Source organism: Acanthochromis polyacanthus, chromosome 19 (assembly GCF_021347895.1).
Source record: "Acanthochromis polyacanthus isolate Apoly-LR-REF ecotype Palm Island chromosome 19, KAUST_Apoly_ChrSc, whole genome shotgun sequence".
NCBI classification, from domain to species: domain Eukaryota; kingdom Metazoa; phylum Chordata; class Actinopteri; family Pomacentridae; genus Acanthochromis; species Acanthochromis polyacanthus.
In genome coordinates, this window is record NC_067131.1 from 20,300,358 (window position 1) to 20,312,963 (window position 12,606).

The following is a 12,606-nucleotide window of genomic DNA, read 5'->3' on the forward strand; positions in this document are numbered from 1 at the left end:
TTTGCAAGCAAGATATGTTTTATTTTATTTATGTTTATTTTTTGATCAAAATGAAACAGCTCATTGTCTAAAAGAAAAAAATAATACCTCGTTTTTAAAAAATAATACCGTTTGCCCAAATTTAAAACCTTTTAAGGCCATTGAATTTTGCGTTTTTGATTTATCACTTTTTAATACTTTTAAAACCCCGCGGAAACCCTGTTTTTGCATATGTATATTCATGCATGCGGGTCTCCAGTTAGAAAAGCACAGATATACAGCTGAAAATATGCCGTTGTTCCTCCTGTCTTACCGAATCATCTCTGTCCACCTGACAGCCTCCTGCAGCTCCATCAGCCTCTCCTTATACTGGTTCCTCTCCATCAGGACTCTGGCCATCTCTACCCTGGTGAAGCGCTTCCTTTGTGCTGTAGGTACATCACTCTGCAGGCATGACACAAGTAGAGACCAGGGAGCCACTATTCAACACATTCTAGTAACGGTTACATGAAGATTGCATGTTCTTGTATTCAAAGTTTGTTGAACATCCCAAAAATATATTGTAGATTGCTTTCGTTCATACAGGAATATGACACAAGCATTAAGGACTCACATCATCTTCATTGTCATTCTTGACCTTCTGTTTGGTATCCTCCAGTTCTGCTCGAACTCTGAAACAAATACAAAACCAAGATTTATGCAGCAATGTACAGTGTATGTCAAAATGCAATTTGCAGACTGGTATGCTGTCATGTTGTCATGTTTGCATATTGTGTTTTGACACCAACTTACTTCTTAAGTTCTTCTTCCAGATCTTTGTTCTTCTCCTCCAGTTTGGTCTTGGCCAGAGTGACAGCATCCAGCTCTCCTCGGAGAACCTCCTTCTCACATGACAGTTCGTCTACTTGTGCTATCAGGTCATTCTTCACCACATTCAAAGCATTTCTGAACACAAACATACACACGCATATGTTATCATGTGATATAACTATGAAACACAAGGTGGCAGCACCGTCATGTTTCTCCATAATGGAACAAGATGGCTGTTTCTGTGTTAATGTATTTATAAATCACTAGCTGATTTTAGCTTATCATCAATCAATATCACTCTTTCTAGCAACAGGGCAAAGAACAAAAATAGTGAAAAATCTGTAGATGGAATCCCAATCAGAAACAGTGCTACAGTGTTGGGTCATTATTATTATCATAATTGCCAATGACAATAAACAGTAGCAACCACACACACAAAACACATTATTGATAGCACTGTTATCTTATATATGTGCATATATATATATATATATATATAGTTTTTTTTTTTTTTTTTTGCCAGCACACAAGAGAATACCGGTAGGTATGTTTTCAGTAGTTCTAACGAATACTAACTTGGTCTCCAGCAGCTGGGTGTTCTCATGGATAAGGTGTTCAACTTCTCGGCCCATACCTGTAAGAGTATGAAATCTTATCATCTGTTCCAACATTAAATAAAACCATACAGATAGCACTAAAAACAATAATGTAATCATCCATTTATGTATTTATGACTATCCTCTATGCTAACATAACACAGTCAGTCTTACCTAGAAAGTTGTAGTCTGAGAGTCATGGAAAGGGTGATCAGAAAGAGGTTTATAAGACTCTTAAATGGTCTAACCTGAACATTTCTAGTCTACAATACCATTGCTCTTCACAGCACCAGTAGCACTACTCTAATTTATTCTGGACAGCCATGAAAAAGTGACAGAGGGGACAGAAAACAAACAATCAGGGGCACAAATGAACACAACAAAAAGCTGCTTAAGAAACCTGGGAAGGATTTACTGGTACACACCAGAAAACTCATCTGTCAAGACGATTAAGCCCGACAGCCAAGGAGAAGACAATTCAGAGAACACGGAACAAGAATAAAATTGTTTGTAAAAGTAAAGATTGCGGCCAAATAACAAGTCACGACAGTGTGAGGCTTCTTACCTAGCAGGTCAGCTCCTTCGTCCACATCTCCTATGAGGTCATTTCCCGCAGACGACAGCTCCTCAAACAGAGACTCAGTGTTACGGTCGAATGCTAGATTCTCTATGCCACCTTTAGTTGGAGTACTGGATGCACAGGCGAGGCACAGGGAGGCAACGCGAGACAGGAGAGAGGGAGGAAAAAATGATTATCATAGTGGGGACGGCATGATGCTGCAATAGTGTGATGATTAGATGTATTCTACATTTTTTACAATTTCATACATTTTGAGAACAACTGGAATCCAAACATAATATTGGCAAAAATGAAAAAATAAATAAAAGTAAACATCAGCACGTTGTGATGTGGACACTTCACAAGTAGAAAATATCAAAGTTTTTCTTATTGGTAGCAAGTTCATTGAAAAAAATTTAAAAAATGGACAACAATTTCTCCTACCAACAAGCCAAGGGCTTATTGCAAAAACAGACATCTCTATGTTGTTATTTTCCTAAATCGTGTTAATACTCTACCAAGGAATGGCGGAGTTATGTAACGATTGTACGTTTGTCTGTCCATCTAGCTGTCTGTTAGCCTAGCCGCACTAGACCCAGCTCTTAAGACACAAGGGTCTAGGAACGCTCGACGGGGAGGGAGGCAGGCTAAAAGGTTGTCTTTCAAATCACTCTGCAGCAATTGGGTAGGTATACAACCAATCAGCGCAACAAATAGGCTGACGTAGTTCCTAGAGTGCCAGTGGATTGTGGCTAAGTCCCATTAGCTTCCCAACCAGCGGAGCCAACTGGTATATTAAGGATAAGTCCAAATACGTCTTTCTTCTCAATGAAACACTTCAGTGCCGTCCTTTGTTTATCTTTCAAGTTGAATTTTAGCTTCAAATCTTTAAGGGCTGTGGCCAAAGCCGAGTCGAAAGATAACTGTTTATTGTGCGCCGGTTGTTTCTGTCAGAAACGCCCGCCTTCTGACTCTACACTTCATGGTGATTCGTCCGGCCAGTTTTAGGAGCATCCAACCTTGAGCCTTATGGAGGGTAACTAGACCCACCCTGGCAGAGAATTAAATTCGTTGCCGTGGGTTGTCTAGCGCGGCTAGGCTAGCTGTCTGTCTGTTAGCAACATTACTCAAAAATGGACTAACGGATTCGGATGAAATTTTCAGGGAAGGTCAGAAATGACACAAGGCCCACATTATTAGATTTTAGCAGTGAGGTAACTTATAGTCCGGACCCACGGATTTGTTAAAGATTTCTGTATCATTGTGTAATAGCAGCACTGTAACTATGACAAAAACTGAACCTATGTCAGCTGCCTGCTGAGGATCACATGATTGTGATCCTATTACAAATCCACCGTTGTGGACTTATCGGGACTTATCCATCGGAAATAATACAAGGAACAACTGATTAAACTGTGGGGGTGTTTCCGAGGGCCATTAATTCCCACCGCCCGCTTCTACATATTTAGGCCACATGATTCGGCATCTGTACATAATGTACACATACATAACACATGCCTGTGCTCAGTGCCAGGTACTTTTGTTAGTGGGTACATCTATATTAAATGGCCACATTCTATAGTGCTGTGATGTGTGCCACAATTTTTTCAAGATTTCAGCCGTCAAAAATGGTACAACTGATCAGCCTTGGCAGAGTACTGTGCTCTCTGAGTGCCTTTCTTTTTTTACTTATGTACTACAGAAAACATCAGCTTAACTTGTGTTCATTTGTTTCAATGAAATATTTGTAATGTTATTTTTCCTAATTCTTTTTATTGTGCAGTCAAAGGATTATCAACCAAACTAGTGTCACTATATTCATTTAAATAGTGGCTTTTTTCTGCTTTTGAAAAATGTCTCTTGATATATTTCACTCCTCTGAGCCAAAGGGGTACATTCTATTCAAAAACAAACACATTTGCATGCCACGCTGTTGCACTGGAAGACATGTTCCTTTAATACCACCAAAACACACACTAGATACTCTCACATTCTCAATTTTAGAACTGAAAGTATTCACCAGAGCAGAAATGTGGATGACTGAGCAACTAAAGGTAGCCCCTAACAAATGCACTATTTATCCTGTTTAAATTTCCTTTGCTAAGAACTGCAGTTCACATCAGCTTTCGGAAGTTACTAGACTACGTTTTGTGGTTTTGTGATCAGTCTTAACCTTAGCAGCAACAGTTTCCAGGTGTGTTCAGTAGCTGTTCTGGAGCTGTTGGTTGTACTACACAAGCCTCTTTGGGACTATTTTACATGGACAGATATATAACATATTTTGGGATCTACTAGAATATGTTTACATGCCTTAATAGTTAAAAAAACAAACACACACACTTTCATATTGTACATCTCTTCTCACTCTCTGTCTGAAATGCTTCGTTTTATCTCCTTTCTCTTTAAGACCCCTCTCCCAGAAAGGTTCAGTCTGCTCCGATTAGTCAGCTGGCCAGACAAAAGTGAGGCAATAATGGTTACGTACAGTAACCTCAGATTCTATAAAAGAAGGAACACAGCTCGAGCAGAAGCACCTCTACTGAGGAAATAATGGTGCATAATGGCAGGTGTTTATTCTTTTTTGAGAGTATGTCAATCTAGCTGCTAGGCAGTCATGGTAAAAATGTGCTACATGGTGATGTAGATAAGGAACAGAAGAAAAGTCAAGACTTCTAATTAGTTCAGACACACGAGGAGCAGTGTTTCCTGTGGGCACAAATAACTCCCTTTGCGTGAACTTTGGCCTTTTAAAAGCCTGCAAACTTTTCACATGCACAAAAAGCTATTTATAACAAACTAAAAGAAACACACTAAAAACATAGCATGGGCTCTAAAGTCTTCTAACTTCACTACAAACCGTTGGCCTCGAGGTTGAGTGCCTCAGACAGAATCTGGAAATCAGCATGTACACGGAATAATGACCAGTTGGTTTCAAGTCTTGTCATGGAATTAATTGACACTAAGAAAACTGCCAAATGAAAAAAAAAAAAAAATTTGTCACCATCTATTTTGCCAATAAATTATTAATATAACAAAAGGAATAATATGAGTCATATTTCAGGTCAAATATCAAACGTTCCCTTTTTGCAGCTTTTTAAAGTGAGACTTGGCAGCTTTCTTTGCCATAATAAATATACAAAAATAAATATTTGGGGATTTTGGGCTGTCACTGCACAAAACAACCTATTTGAAGACATCATTTTGAGATGAAACTGTACTTTTCTCTGTTGTCACAGTTCACAGATTAGGTGATTATTTAAAAATATAATCTGCAAAGTTATCAATGATGGAGGTCCTCATCCAGGATCAATGCTTTACCTTGTTCCTCTGCAGCCAGCGAGGTCCATGTCCAGTTCAGGAGTGGACTCTATGATCGCCTGCACCTCTGACTTCTCCAGGTTGTCTGTTCCATCTAGTACAACAAGCACAGACAATAGTGTTGGCTTTTGTAACACCGGCACAGTATATGATTCAAATTATTCAATGTCAACAACTACAAGCCAGTGCAATCAAACCAAAGTGAGTGATATTTAAATTTTAATATTGACAGACATATAGGGTTCTCTACTGACCATCACTCTGGAGAGGTGTGGTAGCAAACTCCTGACCATCATCTCCGAACTGTCCCTGCTGTCCTCCCTGCACTGCTGTGATGTTCTTACTACTCTCAGGTTTTCCACTGTTGCGGTCCAGGTTCTTGTTGAGCCCATCCTGCTCCTGTACAGGTGTGTCCAAAGACGCCATGGCAACATCAGTAGACAGTGATGTGGCAGAGGCAGAACCTCCCCCGAGACTGGACACTGCACTCATGCCAGTGGACGCTCCGTCATGAGGAGACAGTGGTGTGGTGGACTGAGAAATAGCGCTGTGTGGAGACGTGGGTGTGTTTGATTTAGAGGTACCACCCTGAGAGGACATGGAAGTGTTGGATTTGGACCCTCCATCTTGCAAAGACATGGGAGTTCCACTTTTGGAGATACTTCCCTGGTTGGTTGGCGTGCTGCTGGATTTTGGGCTTCCGTGGTTCACATGAGCAAATTCATCCTTAAGGAAGATGAAGAGAGAATCAGGAAACAGAAGGAAGCAAAAGACGAAACTGTGATCATCAGAAAGTCAACTGTGATTTTCAATTTTTATTTTTTAACTTTACTGCTGGGTCACGTCACTCATTTTCACCTATAAACTAGGGTACATGCAGCTCATTGTTATGCAAACCAAACACAAACAAACAGTTAAATACCATCAAGGTAAGGTTATCAAAAAACTCCTCATACTCAAATACTGCGAATAAAATAAAGTTAAAATACCAGAAATAATGCACTTTATCGTGTAACTCAACCCCAGAGAAATGCAGCACAAACCAAAATATAATATGCAACAGAAAAATTAGAGTAAACTGAAAATAACAATTACTGATTATACTTGCATAGGAAGTGAAGTTTTTACATTTAATAACAACATAGATGCATTGACATTCTGCAAGACTTGGTATGAAGACAAGAGTACCTGTAACCTCTTACTAAAAAAACAAAAAACATCCCCACAAAGGTATTTAGTTAGGTCTGTAATTTCGTAGTACAGCAGTAGATCTTCTTGGGGATTTATACTGTTTCTCTGAGACTTTTATTTTAAATATTTTCCATTGGAACTATACAGGTTTAGCACTAAATATAACATTCTAATTTGTGTTTTTGCTGTTAGTTTACAAACACATTGTTCATTCTTTACCACAATGTAAATGACTGTTTCAGAAACAATGGAGCAGATACATATTTTAATGAAGATGATCTGGAACAGAAGGCAGAAAAAAGGGAGCTCTTCTTGTCTTCTATGAGCAGAGTTTAAATTTTGTATTTTTTCTGACTGCCAACTGCTTCAGTTGTTGCTGTCTGGTACTTAGAAACTGCAGGAAAGAGGAGTTGCTCTGCCAGCCATCTGTCAACGCACATGAGTTGTCCTTGAGACGTTGCGCTTTTTAACATTTCAATTCAGAGTATTGATGCCCTGACAGTAAAAACATCGTTTCCAGCTTTGAAATCTTTGTGCTAAATAGAATGCATAATGTTGGCAGCTTTATCATATTTAAGTGTTTCCATAGGTAGAGAGTTTACTTGAGGTGGTGCATGCATCAGTAGATGCTACGAGGCAGCTGGGCAGCACAGAGAAATCTCTGCTCTCCATTCAAGTACTGCAGTGCAGCAACTCAGACTGGTGTAGTACCAAAAATTACTTTGTAAAGCTGATACTAAGTGATTTTATCTGCATGGGTAGACACACAGAGAGACCTGCTAAATGTCAGGCGCACCAGTGAGGCCCATCTCCCTGCTGTATTTCACTTTGAACTGTCTTTGTGATTACACTATATCTTTCTCATTCTTAAATAGCACATTTTGCAACTACAATTACCAAATGTCTATACAGGATTGTACACCAAGTTCTACAGATGTTATTGACAATTAGGTGCTTCTCTTATATCTGAATCAGTAAACCCAGCAATAACTGAGCCAGTTGAAAACCTGTCTCTTGATCTTCCATACAGGAAATTTGTGGTGCAGGCCCCATGAGGCTCTGTCTCTCCACAAATCTCCATCCATTGTGCAACAACAGCAAAAACATCATGTTAAATATAATTAACTCATGTCATCCTCATATTAATCATCATTTAATTTTAACATTTGGCTATGAAAAGCTATGAAACACTGACACATCTTACACTGCAAAAAACATATCCTGTTTCTAAAAATACAAACATGACCAGTAAGCATCATGCATGTGAGGTATTACCTAAATGTTAGCATGATCTAATTTAGTAACATATGCAGCAAAGTCTCCACCACAACCATGACACAAAACAGAGCAAAGAACTAGGTTAGTGTGGTGGATGCCAAGGCTGGAGTTGGGGCATGAGGTAGAGATCTACCTGGTCCCGATCAGCCTCCTGATGGTGAATATTCTCTTGTGAACTCTCACTTTTCCTTGTGATTGGGGAAAATAGTTCCTCCAACTGAGGAATATTAAAGATCATGCTCATTCATTTTCCATACACATTATACAGTAAATGAAAAATATTGAAAATACTGTTAAACCAACTGAACTCTGTGAGAAAACTCAGTAGTTAGCACTATTTCTGGAGAAGGTGACCTGCTTGGCAAATGCTCTCTGTTTAAGTGAATGAACACTGAAGTGGCATTTACAGTACCAATCTAATATGCTAAGGTTTCATCAGCGCTAAGCTGCACATAGCGGCATCCCGATTTTCCAGGCCTGCATTGTTTTGATCTGATAGTAGCAGATGCCTCATGTCCCATAAATAGCACAGTGCTGATGGAAAACAATCAATCAGAACAATAACAAAGCACCCACACAGATCCCTCTGTCACCTTGAAAACACACACTTAAATGGCACAGAGGACACTGTAAAGCTTTCACACACACTAAATGAGCTAATCTGAGAGACTGAACCATCTTCTATCTCTTGGTCAAATGTATTCTCTGTTCCCTCTGAACCCACCGATTTTCCTCTCTCTGCAATGATGAGAGTATTTCCTTTCACACTGCTTGCCTGCATGCTGGCGTCATTCTATTGTTGCTATAGTAGCACTGAGCAGCTAACTAGGGGAGAGTGATGCTCCTCTGCCAGCAGTGGCTCTTCTCTAACCCTCCAAAAAGCCTTCACACACACACCTCTGAACATGGTGAGAGGGAAGGGATTAAAAACCATAAATCTTCCGAAAATGTCAAGTCCGAGAAATAAGCTCTAAGGCACTGTTATGTAGCTGCACAGTGGGTGAAGTGTAAATGAGTGTGTGTGTGTGTGTGTGTGTGTGTGTGTGTGTGTGTGTGTGTGTGTGTGTGTGTGTGTGTGTGTGTCACTGTGCAGAGGTAAAAAAAAAAGATGCACTATGAAACCTCTATTGCACTCCAGTAGTCTCTGTGAGGTGCCCAAAGCCAGGTGAAGAATTATCAAATACCTTGGATTTCAGTGATAAAACAATCAAACAGCAGTTCCAATAATCTGAAGAATAATTTGGGATACTAAAAGTCAACCCACTTCCACATTTGTACAACATGCGTTTGAGCCAGTACTAGTGTAATAACCACATATGAATATATATTAGATGCTCATTAATATTCATGATGGACCCTTGCTTGCAGCATGGTTTCCAACAGCAACAATGTGAAGACACTGTGTCCTTTCCACCCTCCCTCGAGGTTAAAGGCAGGCCCCCAAATGGTACCACTTCCTCTGCTGGCTTCAAGCCACTCTGTCTCACACTCACAAGCTCACTGGCTGCTAAAAATTCTAGACACAGTGAACAATCCTTTCTCTCAGAATAGAAATGTACTCTTTCTTTGGAGATCGCTGGCACTGGGTGTTTGCATTTAGTTTCCACAACCTCTTTTAAGTGAACAGGGGATGATGTCACCCGTCTGATCCGTGGGAAGCCCAGTAACTTTACACTTAATATGAAGAGAAGTCTTTCTTTTGAATTAATCAAGACTACAAAGTAGCACCTGTGTGCGTCATACCTTGAGACTGGTGTTGGAGCGTGGATGGCTAAGGTTATTGAATCTCCATGGCTCAGATAGGGTGTCCACAGGTTCTCTCCGGACATCAGGGGTCACACCATCAGTCCCAGGAAGTTGGAATATGCCCATGGAAATGGGGCGCTCTTTCCTGGAGACAGAAAGAAACAAAGGGAAGGATGATTCAAAAGTAAAAAGAACAACTTTCAAAACAAGTTTCTGGGAGACTGGCCTGTTGGTCAGGTTACTCTTATGTAACTAGGATGTGTGACTAAGAGTCTACAGTCATGCTAGTGGCTCTTTGAGGTTCTCCTTAGGAACAGCAGTGCTCGAGGTAAAATGCTAATGTCTGTGAGCTATCAAGCTTACAAGAAAAATGCAGATTTTTAGCAGACATACTGTTTATCATTTTTACGATCTTAGATTTATGTGTTAGCATTTTAATTAGCACAACACAGTTGATGTTATTGGCAACGTAAATTATTTTGCAGGTGTACGGTCAACAACCAAAGCAGTAATTCAAATTTTGAGGTATCACTGAAGCTGGATTAATTTATCCTGAATGTGTGTTCATGGCAATCTATTCGGCAGTAGTCAGAATTTTTTTACTGACATCACAAGCATCAACTTTATTGTAGCACTAGTGATCATTAAAATTATTAGGAGTATCTGGACCCATGAACAGAAACATTGTGTGTACAAATTCAGCCTAGATATGTTAAGATATTTTCTTAGTTAAGTAAAAACTTTGCCCAGCTGTTAGAGCTAACACTGACTAGCAAGCTCATTAGAACTCATTTTCTGGGCACCATAACCACTTATCCCAAATTTTGAAGCAGTCCATTTAATAGTTACTGTGATATTTTAGTGTGGCTGATATTACCAGCAATACAGTTATGCTAATAGCATTCTTATAATAATAACAATTCTTTTGGCAGCAAAGAATGTCTTAAGTGAAGAAAGTAGCATCACCCACAGTGGGGTGCAAGAACATGTGATTTATAGTGTGCAATAAGGACTGCAGAGTGTAGGATATAAAAGGACTATAAAAACACTATTGGACATGTGTTCATTAGTTTAAATGGCTTTTCCCTCCTCCACGCTGTGATGAGGTTCCTACAGTGACACTGGCTAAAAAACGCTACACTGTGGAATGATGAAGTTTTGTTTAAATAGCAACAGTAATTCACTAAGCTTGAGGCCACTCACATAAAGCATACATTAATTTGGTTTTGCTAAATTGAATGGGCATTAATTTGTCCATTCTCCAGTTCATTTGAAGCAGATCAGTCAAACGCAATCAGTTAGATAAAACAAAACAAACAGACTGAATGGAGATTTGACAAAGAGATGTTGTAGCAAAGACTCCCTTGGCACTGAAGGGGTGAAAGAGAAATAAAGCTCGCAAACTCCATTACCTCCCACCTATTGGTTCAGGCAATAACATAAATTCATTTGTAACAGTTTCTAGGATGGAGATAAATTTTGTGATGCATTGTTAGAAGGAGGTCAGCTGATGGACTTCACACAGAGGTTGGGACACATCAGCAAGAACAAATCTGATTCATCACCTCTAGCTCCAACGATAAAGCTCAACCAGCTCACTCTTCCATGGAGATGATCACATACAAACTTTCTCTGAGCACTAAGAAACCAATAATATTCAGGAACAGATTGTAATAAACACACTGCACACTCCATTGCATCAGAGCAAACACACACTGGCAGCTTTTCTCACTCCAGCAACCAGGTATGAAAAAAAATACTGTACAGAGTGAGAAGAACAATGGCTGCCATGGGGAATAGAGCAGCCGGCTAGCAGTGATGAAAAGCAGCAGCCCAAAAACAATGAACACACCACCATATTGAGAGGAAAAGGTCACATGCTGGCCACTGATGGTGACCAGTGCTGCCTTTTGTCTTTTGTACCGAGTAGTGGGGAGGGGGGGGGGATTCCATTTACCAGTACCAGTAGTATTCTGAAAAGATGTTAACTAATTTTAAAGAATAATTACAAACAGCCAGAAACTCCAGGAGAATTTGAAATATCTTAGGTGATGTAGTCTGATGATGTGCCACTTGTACCTTTCTCTTGACCTACTTCTAGTCTGCAGTCTCATGCTGTCTGACTAGAACATACCCACATGGCAGCAATGCGGCCACTGCATGCCTACAACCTGGCTGTTGCTAAAACAGGAAAGATAAATCAAGATACATCAGTTTTAAACACCTACAAACTAACATAACACACATAATACAGGTTGTACCTGCTGGGTCTGGGTAAGGAGGGTAAAGAAGGCAGGGCAGGTAAGCCTCCAGTAGAGACAGAGTAGTGAACCAGCAGCAGCACTGACAGAGAGACCAGTACAGCAGAGTTGATGACCACTGCTCCACCTACAAAGCCAAAAACAAACAGCAGCATACACCCGGGGCTCATGGCCCCCCCAGATCATGGCCCAATGCCTCACAGGGGGACGCGAAGGTTGACGGGTACAGTCGATGACAGCAGCGTGGTGGGGGTCACTGAAGAACCAAATTTACTCTGTTGTTTTGGTTAGACTACTGTAGGCACATCTACAGCAGGGGTCACAGATGTATCCTTCTCGCTGAGAGTCTACAAAGAGTGCAGAGCTGTGAACTCTGTACGCTGCAGCTCAGTGCTGAGGCAGACGAGGTGGGAGCAAGTCAAAGGCAGAATACCATGTCAGCAGCAGTCACAACAACAGTAATCCCGGTGGCTTTAGTAGCAGTGTCTGATTAAAGCAGAGCAGCAGCAGCAGTTCACACAGCAGAGCAGTAGATCATCCACAGAGAGAGCAGCGAGAGGCTGGCGGCAGCAGCAGCAGCTCTCCTCCACTGTATTCGTCTGGCAGGTGATTCTGCTTTTCTTCCTCCTCACTCTTCCTATGCTCTACCGAGATGCGACATGGCTGCTGCTGTGCAATCTAGAACGCTCTGACACTCTCCCTCTCTCACTGTGATAGCACCCAGCACCCCTCCCTCTGTGTCTCTCTCTCCCCATCTCCCTCTCTCTTTTGGATGCTGAGGCAGCTTGTTCCATATGCCTCATCTCAGGCTGCAGCTTATTGGCTGGAAAATGGGGAGACTGAATAAAGTGTGTGTGAGGGATGGACG

At 40.7% G+C, this 12,606-nt stretch overlaps 1 protein-coding gene across 6 annotated transcripts in view; it reads right to left on the reverse strand.

The window, feature by feature from the left end:
- The window catches only part of LOC110962323 (C-Jun-amino-terminal kinase-interacting protein 4-like), an 83,927-nt gene that overhangs the window by 36,495 nt on the left and 34,826 nt on the right, over positions 1–12,606 (reverse strand). For 5 of the 6 annotated variants that reach the window (XM_051939017.1, XM_051939016.1, XM_051939015.1 and 2 more), the window contains 8 exons: positions 9,475–9,622; positions 5,517–5,988; positions 5,263–5,356; positions 1,951–2,075; positions 1,366–1,423; positions 772–924; positions 593–650; positions 293–423 (listed from right to left, as the gene is read on the reverse strand). In XM_051939017.1, coding sequence (XP_051794977.1) covers positions 293–423; positions 593–650; positions 772–924; positions 1,366–1,423; positions 1,951–2,075; positions 5,263–5,356; positions 5,517–5,988; positions 9,475–9,622 — 1,239 coding nt within the window. Of the gene's footprint in view, positions 1–292; positions 424–592; positions 651–771; positions 925–1,365; positions 1,424–1,950; positions 2,076–5,262; positions 5,357–5,516; positions 5,989–9,474; positions 9,623–11,738; positions 12,514–12,606 lie in introns of those variants that run through there. The other variant, XM_051939019.1, reaches the window with a different exon arrangement.